At 37.3% G+C, this 15,601-nt stretch overlaps 1 protein-coding gene across 1 annotated transcript in view; it reads right to left on the reverse strand.

The window, feature by feature from the left end:
• The window catches only part of MGAT5 (alpha-1,6-mannosylglycoprotein 6-beta-N-acetylglucosaminyltransferase), a 242,317-nt gene that overhangs the window by 6,814 nt on the left and 219,902 nt on the right, over window positions 1-15,601 (reverse strand). Inside the window, exons 14-15 of the mRNA XM_044669910.1 lie at window positions 15,055-15,129; window positions 8,294-8,451 (exon numbers count right to left, since the gene is read on the reverse strand). Coding sequence (XP_044525845.1) covers window positions 8,294-8,451; window positions 15,055-15,129 — 233 coding nt within the window. The remainder of the gene's footprint in view (window positions 1-8,293; window positions 8,452-15,054; window positions 15,130-15,601) is intronic.

Here is a 15,601-nt window from a genome sequence, read left to right on the forward strand (position 1 = left end):
GACACACCCATGCCAATGTTTATTTCATTGAAGAATCTCAAATGGTAAAGGAAACTATAATCTAATTCATCCTGAAGCATGGCTGTCCTATATAACACCCCTGACATATAGTTATTCACCTGAGACAGAGAGCTCCCTATTTTCTGAGGTGTAGTCCATTCTATGTTTGGACTACACTAATCACTGAATTTTTTTTTCTCATACTAAGTCAAAATCTGCCTGTCCAGATCTAATAGTTGGCTCTTTAGGACCAAAAAAATAAATATAATTTTTCTTATACTCAGTAGACTTTAAAAAATCTGAAAGCATTCATTTGTGTGCATGCATTATATAATGGGTAGTGTAGGATTAGGGAAACTCTAAGATGACAGGGGTCAGTGGCAATGAAGTCTCCCTAATCCCTGGTTTGGTTAACATAGGCGGACTTGACTGGATGGGAGGGGCAGGAGCCTGTGGAGTATTCCTTCACCTCCCCTCTCCCTTTAAGCAGCTGGAAGTCAGTTAACTGTCTGGTAATGAGGGATAATCTGGCTTGATAACTTCTGGGCCAACATGGTAAGTGGGGAAAGGCTAAACCCCTTATGATGATATCTTTCTCTGAATTATTTCCCCACAGGATAGAATAAGTGAAGCTTGATGTCTTAGAAGCAGCTCACTGGCTCAGAGGTTAGGATCAACTTCAGAGCCACTAGTAAAGGGAATTTGGCTTATGGAGGATGTGAGTATATCCCCAAATTATCTGTATCCAGACACTGTTCCTAGATGAAAAGGGTTTAATGATATCTGGGACTAGGAAGGGGGGAAATGGTTTAGGATTGATAGGTAAGGGAAGCTATCTAAAACAGCTATGTCAAAAGCAACCTCTCCCTCCAAAGGGGGAAATGTATCTTGAATGGCTGACCTCCTATCTAAGCCTCTAAATATTCTTCTTTCTAAACCTAGACCACTAAACTAAGGTAGACTGTGGTCTTGCTTGAAGGTCTAACAAAGTAAAACAGCTTTGGCTGTCAGAGACAGAATGACCCAGCTCAGAGCTACACAGATTGCCCCTCTGCTCAGATCCAAGAGCAAAGAGTCAGGGCCCCTCTGCTCAGATCCAAGAGCAAAGAAACAGGGCCCTGCAAGAAGGGTGACCTGGCTTTTTATACCAGGACTCCAACTGTCTTTAACTGCCCCCTCTCTTAGAGTTCTGGGGGGCACTATGGAATTCTGGGGATGCAGCTCTCAGAAATATGGATCCCACAGTAGGCAAAAATAAGAAAGCTGCATATAAACTATAGACACATTTAGAGGGATTCTGGGGATTCAGGTAACCAAGAAATGCATCCAAAACAAAGTGAATTCAAAAAGGGAAGGGGTGACAATTCAAAAGAGAGAAGAGTGGATGACAGTCTTAGATAAGAAAGTGGCCAATGCAGAGAAATTTATTGACATGATAATGCTCCAATAACTTTTGAACATTGGTTCCTCTAGGTTAGGTTTGGAATTTCCCATAACCAAGCTATAGCATTTACTTGGCCTAATGAAATCCTTGACTGTTTTGTTCTTTTTCATAGAATGCCATAGGATTAGGCAACTGATCAGAAGAGAGGAGATACCAGGGATTTCTTAATATCACAAACTTTGCTCACTGGTTTGGTCTCAAACTAGAGACAGTTTTGTCATAACAGGACATATGTGTTCCCAAGTGCTATGCAAAACCATGCAAGGTCTTGTGGGTATTACGATAAAAAATAATAAAGGCTGGTATAAATATAAAATTTAGTATTTTAGTTAAAGCCATGCTGATAAAGTTATTAGACCATGCGCTTGTAAGAATTCAAAACCGTCGCCCTCGCCATTATTGTCTCCTGTCTCCTCCCGAGTCTGCTGGCCAAGAGCCACTCCCCCCTAACCCAGGAGATTTTAAACTGTTCTCTGCGTGGAGACTTAGGCGTCCCCACGCCCAAAGAACCGGAAATGGAAACCCGTTGGACCACGGGAAATGTAGTTTGATAATTTCCACGTGTCCATAGAAAATATATATACTTTTAGATGGCATCTCCCAAATTTCACTTTTACAGGGGGAAATGGAGTTAGGGGTGCAATGCTAAAAACTATTAGTGACATAACATTAAAAAAAGGTAAGAACATAATAAAAATGGCAGCGCAGTTTTATACATGTTAAATGTCTAGAAAGACAAACAAACAAACAAAAAAACCACCTCCATTTGCATAAGCAAGTTGGCAAGGTCTCTGAGGCCAAGGCCAAAGGGGGTGGTAGGGACCAATCCTTCTCTGTCCTCAGCTCTAACAGCACCAATTGATATCCAAGAAATTTGTCATGTAACTTGAAAAATGCCTGAAATTTGCTTGTGGAAAATTTGTTGTGTGTCAGAAGGATTGTAGCTTTTGAATTATTGTGAAGTGGCAGTTTTCTGTATTCTTGCAAAAGAAATCATGCAGAAGCAAACTCAAAATTCATGTTATTCTTAAAATGTTCCCTAATACATCAATCATGTTAGAACAAATTCACATTTTTGAAACACATTTTATGGTAGAATTAACTGGACTTCATTTAGGTTATTCAGCTTAAGACTAGGTCCAGTGGTTTTCCATGGTAAAGCAACATATTAAGAAGAAAGATAATCCAAGGTGCTAAAATAATGCTAGGCCAGTGGTGACTAAGCTGGTAGCAGTTCCCTGTCAGTTTAACAAGAGAAAGTCTAAAAGAATAAAACTGAGGCTCAACAGACTTTAGAAGAAGAATCTTTGAAGGTACCAATTGACAGATGATCAATATGATATTTGCTCACATCTTAAATGACATTTCCAATTCTCTTAACCATTTATTCCAGGAATCCTCAGTGCTTTGCAAAACAGACTCTGATCAGAATCATTTCTCTATGCCTTTTATCCTATCAGTTTTTATGTCTCCAGAAGAGGGTAATTTATTTATTTACTGACTTAAGACTCACTCAGGATTCTCTTGTTTCCCACACTGAATTATTTGGGAGAAAGAAGAAAATTAAGTGCTTTCATGAGGTTTTGAATTGAAAAATAATAAAATGTGTTCCCCCACATCAGAGAAGTCTAAGTCTTCTGTGATTAGAGCCCCTGACAATACTTCTTTGTTCCCCTGAAGAGCCTAGAAGAGTGTTTTACATAAAATATGAGAAATAGCAATGGTGTTTAAACTCCTGGCAAGTAGTGAAGCAATACAAAGATCCCGGACAACACCAAGACACCCATGATGAAAAAGGCTCTCTACCACCATAGAAGAAATTGATGGAGTCTGAATGCACAATGAAGCATACCATTCTTCACTTTATTTCCTCCAGGAATTTTTCTCTAATGTAAGCAGTATAAGTCTTCCACCACATGATGAATATGGAATTATGGATTATATGGCAACACATGTACAAACTATATCACATTACCTACTATCTCAAGGAAGGCAGAGAAGAGGTAGTGAGGGAGAGAACATGGGTGGCAAAATGTCAGAAAATTGTTACTAAAACGGAATCTTTCATGTAATTTGGAAAAATATAATAAAATTAAAAAAAGAAAATTAGTGAAGGGTTTTTGTTATTATAGGATCAACAGTAGCACTGAGATTACTGAATTCATTAAGTATTTTTTATTAGGAGGCAGCAGGTTGTACTTTAAAAAAAGCACTAATGGATTTGGAGTTTGAGAACATGAGTTCAAATACTGCCCCTGCCACTGACTTAATTTCTATGTGAATATGGGCAAGTCACATATCCTGCCTGGGCTTGAGTTTCCTCATCTAACAAATGAAGAGGTTGGACTAGATGAACTCTTTCAGCTCTAAATCAATGACCTTATTATATTTATATTGTATAATGGCCCACTGGTTAGGCTGCCCCTGTGGAAAAGAGTCACTAAGTGTTTGAAATTGGCTTATCGATATCTGAGCCAGGAAAGAATGTAAGGATGTCTGAGGTGCCAAAGGTGCCAGGAACCCAATCAGAGACAGAAAAAAAGAAAGGAGCTAGTTTAGAAGAAAGTCTTTTTGCTAATTGCCTATGAATATGAATGTGCCAGAATTACCTATATTCAGAGGAAGCTCTCAAAAGAATATGTAGATAACTTGGGTTTTACAACAACACTATCAGCATTCACCAATGCATGAATAAGTTATTCAGAAAGGACTGATTTGGGCAGAGAATTAATTTAAAACAGCTTTATTACAAACATTCGCATTCATTTCAGTTTTTTAACCAACACAGAAGTAAGGCTACGGTTTTGTTTGCCCCATCTATCTAGTCCCAGCCCAGGTAGCTAGGTTGTCACCAGATTCCTCCCATCACTCAGGCTGCAGGTTACAAAAGCAGATATTGGCCTCAGACTTTCTACAATAATGGAGACTACTATAGATATGCTGAGAGCTTTCTGTACCTTCCCCTTCTTTCCCATTTGCTGACTTAGGAAAATTGGAGCAATGGGCAAAAGGGGGTTGCTATCTCAGTTAGCCACACTTGTGAATAAGACTAAAAGGCAAGAAGAACCAGAGAAGGGAATATGGGCAACTGGAGAGAGATTAGGAATTTTGCAGTTTTCTTCTTATAGGGCTGGAGGGAGGAAGGCAGGGAAGAAAGGAGGAAAGGAGGGAGGGAGAAAGGGAGGGAGGGAGAGAAAGAGAGAGAAAGAGAGAGAGAGAGAGAGAGAGAGAGAGAGAGAGAGAGAGAGAGACAGACAGACAGACAGACAGACAGACAGACAGACAGAGACAGAGACAGAGATAGAGACAGAGACAGATTCCAGTTTTACTGAGTAAAGGCATATGAACCAACTGAAAATCCCTAACCACCCATATTGTAGCTGGTATCTTTTAACACATGTTTTCCATGTGTTACATGGGAATAGACCAAGGCAAAGAGGTAATATGGCATTGTGAAAATACTACATTAGGAAATAGGAGATCTACATTTAAAGCCCTACTTTGAACCTCAGTTTGAAACATGGAAGCAATCTGGGACTTCAGCTTCCTTTTTACATGTGACATTACAACAAACTGTCAAGTTCTATTGATTTTTAAGCCAGGTGCTTCTTTTGTAGTTTCCCTCTCTCTCCCTATCCCTTTCCACTTCCAGTACAATCAACCAACTAAATTCAAATCTTCATTACCTTTTACTTAGACTAATATATTATGTTTGCAACTGGTAGGGACAAGTCACTCACCTCTCCTATTCATCCTATACATGTTCTCTCCTACACTATCTTGCATGTACATACTTTGTATGTATTTATTTTACTAACTTTTAATTTATACTCTATAAACATACTTGTCTCTGCCATGATAATGTTAAGTTTATTAGAAGGACGGATAATCTATTCTCTGTTCTTTATACCAAACCATGTACAATTTCTGGCATATATATAGTAGAGGATTAATAAATGTTTGATTGATTTCTGCTAAACTAATCTTCCTGGTACACTGTTTTAGATAATGACATTTTGATGGAAAACATTCAGTTGCTTTCCTATGTCTACTAGATAAATTCCAAACTCTTAGGCCTCTCTGCCATCTGGCCCCAATCTACTTTTCCAGTTTGATACCAATCAATCAATAAACATTCCTTAAGTGACGACAATGCATCAGGTCCCATGCTAAACACTGAGGATTAAAAAAAAAAAAAAAAAGGTAAAAGACATCCCCTGCTCTAAAGGAGCTTTTGATCTAATGGAAGAGCTTACAATCTAATTCTTATATGCTTCCCTTTTATATATCCTATATTCTGGTTAAAATGGAAGAGTAACTTCTCTTTAAACAGCTCAAGTAACACCACTTCTATAAGCATTTGCTTATGCTGCTCCTTCTGCCTATTGCCTCATTGAACATCAGCAATTATTGACATTTTGTGCCTCAAGGCCTCAGCTCTTCCATGAAACATTCTCCAATCTCCCCCTTTGGTTTTCTCTCTCTTCTCTGAATTATCAAAAATTCTATGCATCTCTTTATATATTTATATCATTAGGCTTATATTATAGTTATTTATGTATTGAAAGTCCCTTTTGGACTATTAGCTCCTTGAGTACAGAGGTTTCTTATTTATCTTTGTATTCCCTATTTAATACCTGGAAGTGTTTTATACAAAGTAGATGTTTACCAAAAGTTTGGGTACTCTAAGTAAAGGAGAAAATTCATGATTTATACACGTTTATTGAATGTCTTTATTTGTATTTCCAGTATGTGTTGACTGTCTGCCCATGTTAATATCTACTTAGACAGATTGTAGGCCCTAAGAGGGGAGAAACTGCTTAGTTTCTCTCAGTCTTTGTATAGTGTCTAGCACAGGGTCACTCACAAAATCCAATATTCAATAAATGCATTTTGATGGAGAAATTCTTTGTATAACCTAACTTGATTTGAGACACAATGAAAAAAAGTCAAATGTTGGTCATTTTAGGGACTCTAAAATGATAGAACTGGTAGCTAGCCACCCTCATTATTATATTATCTTTGCTTAATGTGTCTTAACCCCCAGCAGAGACACCAGGGAATAAAAAAAGTTTTACATGCATAATTCATCAATCTTTGCCTAAAGAACAGGGTATGGGGTTAAAAGGCCTTCTTCTGATTTGTGCCCCCCACCCCCTTTTGGTGAAAACAAAAGATAGCATTTTAGTCTTGGCTCCATTATGCAAAGAAGGAAAAAAATGGTATCAAACAAATCTTTGCTCAACAGAACTTTCCTAGAGATAAAAATGCTATAAGTCAATTTATTTCTTTAAAAAAAAAAAGAACAAGAAAAAAGTGTTCTAACACTTGAGGATAATGAGATTTGTAGGAGAAATGACAGACTAACAAATTGTTTTAAGCCAGGGAATAAAAACAAATACTGTGATTCTTAACTCAATTCAATTATTTGAACTCCCCTTTAAGGATGAGCTATGACAATGTGGACTGGAGATCTATAGTTGTATTCAAAATATTTTATTATTTACGAGAAATTTTTCTACCAGAGAGGAAGTCTTATTAACGATAAGGGTAAAAAAGGTTACTAACTAAACAATCCTCATGTCTAGGGAAAGATGAGTTAGACTTTAGGGATAGTATTGATACTGGAGGGAGGAATGAATCAGAGTAAAAGCAATTCCACTAGAGGTTCCAAGTGTGCCATTCATTCATTCATTCATTCATTCATTCAACAAATATTTTTAAGTGCCTCTTGGGTACCAGAGTACTATATGCTCTTGAGATAGGAGAGACACAAGCTTAGGTAAGAACTTGAAACACATCAGTTCAGCAGAAAGCACAATAATGGAATAAAGATCTGTGCAAGGGAGATGGGCAAGTGGAGAGAAGTCCAGAGATGGACTTGGGATAGGATATTTTCCGGAAACCTCTTTTCCCTTTCTCAAAGTCTGAGGTCCCTGAACCTTTTGCTCAACAAAATCTCCTTGTCATTTGTTTTATTCTGATATGATATTTCCTTGGGCACTGACTGCTATTAAGAGTCTTACCTCCCATTTTGCATTCATGACTCCTCATCTATATTGGCTCCCACAGTTCAGTTCCAAAAATATTAACAAATTGAAAATAATGCCTATGACCTTGACCTCTATAAAGGTAAATAAAAACAATCACAAAGCAGAGACTGCCATTGAGCTCCATCAGAAAGGTACATGGGGGCAGGTAGGTAGCTCAGTGGATTGAAAGCCAGGCCTGGAATTGTGAAGACCTGCGTTCAAATCTGGCTAGCTCTGCGACCCCGGGCAAGTCACATAACCCTCACTGCCTTGCCCTTACCTTACTGATTCTAAGAGAGAAGTAGAAGGTGAGAGTTTTTAAGAAATGGTGTTGTAGGGGGCAGCTGGGTAGCTCAGTGGCTTGAGAGCCAGGTCTAGAGACGGGAGATCCTAGGTTCAAATCTTGTCTCAGACACTTCCCAGCCGTGTGACCCTGGGCAAGTCACTTGACCCCCATTGCCTACCCTTACCACTCTTCTGCCTTGGAGTCAATACACAGTATTGACTCTAAGATGGAAGGTAAGGGTTTAAAAAAAAAAAAAGAAATGGTGTTGTGACTTCACAGATACCAATAGAAAATAGATATTTTGGGAGTGAGAATGGAAATCATACAGTTCCTTCTTCCCACTCTCCTTTTTTCCTCAACAGGTTCAGAACTAAGAATCTGAAGGTGCTCATAACTGTAAACCAGACCTGGACATGAGAGGAGATATATGTTCAAAGAATAAGTAACCAAACTGGTGAGCTTGGCTACCCAGGCAGCAGGTTCAGCATTGCCATCTCAAGCCAGGGCCCAGCACTTCTCCTCCCCACTTACTTCAGCACATCCTTGTCCTTGTTGAGGTGTTGGAAAAAAGATGGCTCACAGATGAGTTGGTTTTCTTGGCAGACTTGCTTGCATGATTTCCCAGGTTCAGAAAGCTTCACCTGCAGAGCATTAAGTGGTGGCCACATAACTTGCCCATGACAGAAATCCTATAACAACAATTAAACAATGAGTTAACTCAGCTCAAATGTCACCTTTTCAAGGATCTAGGTCTATTGATCTAGTCAGAAATGATCTACCATACTTGAAACTCTCTGTACCTGTCCTCTGTACTTAGCAATATTCCATACATGTCATCTCCCCTGTTAGAATGCAAGGTGCTTCCAGGTGGAGACAGGATCTCATTTACCTAGGTGGCTCCCCCAGCACCCCAAGATATTTATACATAGTTTTTATTTATAATAGTTACAGCTGAATAAATATGAGTTGAGGGAAAGAAGGAAGAAATCAATTAACAAGCATTTATTGTGTTTATTTGTAGTAAAGGAAATACAAATGTAACAGAGACAATCCCTCCCTTCGAGTAGATTGTAATCTGAAAAGAGCAAATGCACATGATGAATAAAGAAATAGGTATTGCTTGATAGCACATGCATAACATATATCAAATTGCCAATTAGAACTTAAAATGTGAGAAAATAATGTTAAAAATTTCTTCTACATATAACTTGGGAAAATAAAATATTACTGAAAAAGTAAAAAAATTAAAAGGGCAAATAAGAGATGGTTCAACCAAAGCTTGATAGGATAATGCTACAACTCTGAATTCCTGCATTCAAAAGGAACAGTAGGAACTATAGATTTAGTAACTTCCATCTAATCTCTAACCAAAAGCTCTAATAGGTTCCACCAAGGAATTCTGTTATTTACCTTTGAAAGCAAAGGTAAAAGGACACCTTTCTTTCTGTTAGTCTTTTACTCTGCATGATGGAAATTAGGATGGTTCTCCTCAGGCCACCCAGAGAGAAAACTGATAAGTCTAAGTACTCAGTTTGGCAGCTAAGTAATGGAATTTATCTTTAAACATCACAGAAGATAGAAAGTGGGAGAATATGGCACTTCTATGCTTCTTTGGGGATGAGACCAGGCAGATAGCAGGCCACTTGGTAACTTATCTACAATCCTATACTATAGCTGTGGAAAGAGGGAAAATAAGAAAATAACAAGAAAAAAAAAACAAGAAAATAAGTGAGGGTGGGGAGAATTCTGAGGTGTGGGTGTATATGTATATGTATGTATTTGTCCAGAAAAGGGAGTGGAAAAAAGAGTTAACTTTTCCTTGTTAGGGATATACTAACACAGGGTTAGTAATTAATCTGTATGGAGCAAAGCATTCTTAGGAATCTTTATCTGCCTTAAGCATTGAAGGATGTTATTGTCTCCCAATTCCAAAACAAAAGGAAATGCTCTTAGGCTTAAACTGCAAAATAGCCCACCTAACTACTGGTTTTTTAAAAGTAAATTTTATTTTATTTTATTTTTTTAATTAACAAGCATTTATTTTCTCACATTCCTACTTTCTTCTAACCCATCAAAATTAAAAATAAAATCTTATAATAGATATTATAGTCAACAGAGCAAATTCCCATGAAGTAGGTAGCATGTTTCATCTTCAGTGTTTTGGAGTTGTTATGTTGATGCAAGTGTTTCAAAGTTTTTAGTTTTTTACAATGTTGTTATGGTATGAATTGTTCTCTTGTTTTTCTTCACTTCATTTTGTGTCACTTCATACTAATTTTCCAAGTTTTTCTGAAACTAATCCTTTTCTCATTTCTTGTGCTCAATAATAGGTCATTATAGCCTTATGCCACAATTTGTTCAGCCATTCCCTAATTAATGGGCATCACTCCACCTAATAATTAATGTTACTGAATCACTGATCACTCCTTGAATTAAGGATCAGTAGATCAACAAATATAACAACTAGGTTTCAATTCTGCTTCTTGACCTTTTAAAATTTTCATTATTCATCTTTTGTACTGGAATATCAATGCCATTGTGATTTTGGAGTCAGGGTTCCACTGTGGTTGATCAGTTTAATACAAGCTCAGAAGGTTCTACCAGAGGTTGGGTACAAACTGTCCATTTGAACATTTGGGATGGTGATATCTCTAGATTTGTGCATCTCAGGTTTCCTTTGTGCTACTTTGATTCTGCCTTGGGCAAGGAGCAGAGCACCTTCTTTGATGTGGGCACTCCAAGCTGGGAGGTCCTGGGTTAAAATCTCCCAAGTCTCATATTGTATACTAAAGTTTTTCAGAGATTTTGAGAGTGTCTTTGTATTGCTTCTTCTGACCTCTGTTTGAGCACTTGCCTCGTGGGAGGAGTTCCACATAAAATAGTTTTTTTGTTTGTTTGTTTGTTTTTTTATAAAAACCTTTGGCATTCAGTCCCTTTATTTTAAGGTACATTGGAAAATTTGCTAATCAGTCCCAAGAGACCATCTATTTTTCTTCAAGCTTAATCAGAAAAGGTAAAGATGGGGGCTGGTTTCTTTGAATCCCTGCTGCCCCATTCCCCCCAAACAGAAGGCCTCCTAGTAAATACAACCCATATAAAGGGCAGCCTGTCCCTACTTCCAAAGGATAGGCTTCCGTGGAGAAAGACTTTTAGAAGTAAGTGAAAATTTCATTTTCATATTATAGGGATTAGGAAGTGGCAAGGACCTAAGGCTGAGGGTCAGTAGATGTGAGATCAGGGACAGTAAGGCCTTTATCTATGTCCTCATTTTCTCACTGTAAAGTGGAAATAATATCACTTATCTAAGATCATTTATCGCCAGCTGCAAAAAGAGTAAAACCATAATGTCCTAGTGACATCAGATATAGAATCAATGCCTGGGGTTTCATGAGTAGTTATATATATATGTTTTTTTTTAAGGTAAGGAATTCTAGCTGACTGATTAGGTCATCTCTAAGGGTTTATGAACCTATGAGATACATTTAAAGAGTCCACGGAACATGTGATACTAATTCCTGCCTAATGCTATTTCAACTAGTCACTAAATTTGTATAAAAGTGAACTTTCTCATCTCTTTGGGTTCTATTCAGTTATGTTGATGAGAGGCACTTATTAATCAGTTAATTATTTTATAATTATAGGTAACAGAAGAAGCCATATTCAGAGCAAATGACCTCTGCGAACAGTTAGTCAAACCTAATATTGCAAATTTCACAGCTATCACAAAGGTTACCAGATAAGTTTGAGTTAACAATTTATATACAAATCACTGTATGTATGCTGTGACACTGTTGTTGACAAATGTCAATAAGCCATAGTCCTTTTGATTGTTTTCCAGTAGAGGGATGGGTTTGTACTGTTTCATCTATGCTCTCTGGTCAGTCTGCCCTATCATCAATAGTACACTGAGATGATAAGCCGGTGCTAGTAAATGATAGCTCTGGCTTTGTGTTGTAGCCAACTGAGCCAAGCTATACACTAGAAAATTGTTTCATCTGACATGTGTTAGATAGGTGACCAGTGGGCATGTCACTTTGTCCTCGGATCCTTAGTTTGTGTTGAAATGGGGTTAATAACTCATATTATATACCCAGCAACATTAATTTTTGGATAAAGCTCTCTAACTGCTAAAAATCTATATAAATATTATATTGCTATCACCAGCACCAGCACCATCACCATCATTTTTATTCCTATAAACCTAAAACCATTAGAAAGAGATCAGATTAACTAAACTTTTTTCTCTTTTTCTCTACCCATCAGATAACAAGGGACTAGATTCATATAACAGGCTTGTTTTTATGTCTATCCTAGTACATCATTCACAGTGGGTTTTGGTGAACCAAATGTCCTTTTCTATTTAGCCTGATTTGTAAAGTTGGCAATTTTGGCCACTATTTTAACTCTTTCAAGCCCACTAAGATACTTTTAAAAAGCATTTCATTTGAAATGGTATGTAATTTGAATATATAAAAAATCATCCATTGTTAATTAATGCTGTAATGATCACAAAATTTTAAAGATTTTCATTATAAATTGAGGATGGCAAAAAATTATAAATATGTTAATTTAATAAATCAATCAGTATTCTTAATTATTGCATCACAAAAACTTGCCACACTGTTCAGCTTTAAGGAAATGCCTGTTATTTTTTTCTCAAAAGAGGGAATATTAAAACATTAATTAGAAGAAAGTAACAGAGCCCTTGATCTTGGATTAGAAGGAATTTTTATCATGGCACTAGCTCTCCTAGTTCAAGAGAAAGAGAGCAGAGAAACTGATTTTTAAAAAGTATGAAATTTAAATCAACTGTATTGGGGAAGGAGGGGGGAGAGGCTTTGTGATGTTCCTAGCTACAAAACTTCTTTCCCACTGGTCACCCACCTATGTCAAATAAGTTTGGGGTGCATTGGGTCTATCCTGACTACCTATTTTTCTCATACCTGTCCAGTGTTGTTAATTACAATTTACTCTGGACCAAGGTGAGCAGTGATACACAGTCTTGAAATATGTATTGGAGCAAAGTAGAATTAATGTTAAAACATATGCCATGCAGCACACAGCTTCCAACACTGTAGTTCAATTTAGTTAAAACTGCACTGGGATTTTATAGCTCAAGGTTACATGAGCCCTTTATCTTCTAGTCACCTCCTCAGGGTACAAAGCTTTCCCTAGGGGTTCATGAGTCTGTATGTTTCTGTCTGTCTCCATCTTCATTTCTCTTTATAGTTTTAAGAATTATGACTTTTAGTTTCTAGTTACAAAGATAACTTTCAATTGAAGCTCTAAGGTGCTATAGTCCATCATTGATTATTCAAGGGCTGATTATGCGCATCATTTGTAAATCGGAGGTTTTGCTTTTATCTCTTTCCTTCCTGCTGCTTCACTTGATGCATTAATGGTGCATTAACATCTCTACCAGGAGAGTACTTGGGGAAGTCTTGGGGAGTAGTTTCAAATTAGTCCGTGGGCTGCAGGAATCAAGAGTCAATAACTAGTTAAATGATATCCCAAGGTTTCCTCTGGTTTTAGCACTATCACTAACATGAGAAAAAGAATAATATTGGGAATATCATGCCTAGTCAATCCAATGTTCCATACAAACTCCAAAGGGACAGTGTTTGGGAAAGGTACCATAGGATGGTAGATACAATGTTGGATGCCTTGGTTCAAATTCTGTCTCAGATATTAGCAGTGTGATCATGAGCAAGTCATTTAATTTCTGAGTTTCAATTTTTTCATTTTAAAAATAGGAATAATCATACTTGCACTGTCTTAAAGTTCCATCTATAATTGTTTCAGTGTCTTCTGCAAACCAGGCTCAGCACTGAGTTTGAATTGACTTTGTTGTTCCAGGGTAGGAAAAGCAAGCAGTCCTTTGTCTAGCCCTAACCAGAAGCCATAATCCTAATTGTCTCCGTGTTCCCTCCAAACTTTTGTGACTGCAATCAACTTCATGGAGAAAGCGAAAATCAACTTGCAGAAAGAGAATGTGTGATACTGAGGCTGGTAAAACTTGTCACTCTATATCAATAGACTTCCAACCTCATCAAAAAGATCTTACTCATTTAATTATGCAGTTATTATTATAATAATAATAACATCATCATTATTATTATAGCATCTACTATGGAAGGCACTGTGCCTAGGGATACAAATTTGAACTCAGATCTGTCTCCAAATCCAATTCTATATTTACTGTAGCATCTAGCTACTTCAATAAACAAGTAAAAAAGTTTGTCATTTTCTTAAATCTCTCCATTCTGACTTTCTCCTTGTATATTCTTCCCTGGGCAAATCATTTAACCTCTTTAATTTGGGTCTTTAAGTTCTTTTCAACATAATTGGTTTCCTTTGTAATCTTATGTATTTTATTTTATTCAATTAAAAAATATGATTCTAAGAAGAGATTGGTAATCTTCAACAGACTGCCATAGAGGTCTTTGTCCCACAAAAATGGTTAAGAATCCCAGTTCAAGAGGAAGCTATTTGGCTCAATTGATGAAGAGCCAGGTCTGGAGACAGGAGTTCTTGGATTCAAATCTGGCCTCAGATACTTCTTAGCTGTGTGACCCTGAGCAAGTCACTTAACCCCCATTTCCTAGTCATTATCACTCTTCCACTCTTTTGCCTTAGAACTAGTACTTAGTTTTGATTCTAAGACAGAAGGGTAAGGTTTTGGGGTTTTTTTTTGCTTGTTTGTTTGTTTGTTTTTAAAGAACCCCATGGTGTAGCTGAGTGGCTAAGTGGATTGAGAGCCAAGCCTAGAGACAGGAGGTGCTAGGTTCAAATATGGTCTCAGATGCTTGCTAGCTGTGTGACCCTGGGCAAGTCACTTAACCCTCATTGCCTAGCCTTTACCACTCTTCTGCCTTGGAACCAATACTCAGTATTAATTCTAAGACAGAAGGGAAGGATTAAAAAAAAAAAAGAACCTCATTTCTAAGACTAGGAAAGTCTTAGAAGGTGTTGACCTCCATTGGTAGAGAGAATTTCCTCATCTAAGAGTTCTTTCTCCCAGTGAAATGATAGCATAGGTGAGTCCTTATCCTTCAGGGTGATCTTCTGCAGATATAAAGAAAAAAACTCACATATAGAAAGAATCATCTGTTAGGTTAATTACTAGAAAATTCATTTCCAACTTCAACAAATTATCCATTCATTTTCTCTGGCCATTATAAGAGCACGAGAATCACCAGTATATTTTCTTTGCTCTTCTTGAAAATGCTGTAATTGAGGTTATGTAAAACAGTGAAACTAATAGGAAAGAGATGTTTCTTCTACAGACTTACCTGTTTCTCAATGAACGCATTCATCCTTTGTAGCATCCCTTCACATGTGAACTCATATGGCATATAAGGTTCAATCTGTTGAAATAGAACACATTACTTGTAGTTTCTGATTTTTCTTGAATGGGCAGTATACTCAAGTTTGATTATGACTATTAATTGTTGCTTTTGACCTAACAGTAAAGAATATTCATGATTTCTGTCCATTTGGGAACCTTAATAAAGACTGAATTCTGAAGTGGGCAACCAGGGAATCTAATTCTGTTGTTCCTACTCCAGATGCCCTAAAGAGTTTTGCATCTATAAGACAGAAGCATTTCTGTCCAAGGCTTTATAGCTTTTACATCACATCATGATGGTCAATTTGTAGGGCAGAGAATTAGACTGGCCTCTTTTTATACCTCTTTATCCATATCATTTCCTGTCTCTTGCCCCTTTACAGAAACCAATTGTAGTCTTTCAATTTGCCTAGTACTGCCCAAGGAGGGGCAGTGCTTGTGGCCTTTGGGGGTGTGAACTAGTAAGGGACTTGTGAGCTCCCTTACCTAAT

The sequence above is a fragment of the Gracilinanus agilis genome, chromosome 3 (genome assembly GCF_016433145.1).
Source record: "Gracilinanus agilis isolate LMUSP501 chromosome 3, AgileGrace, whole genome shotgun sequence".
NCBI lineage: Eukaryota > Metazoa > Chordata > Mammalia > Didelphimorphia > Didelphidae > Gracilinanus > Gracilinanus agilis.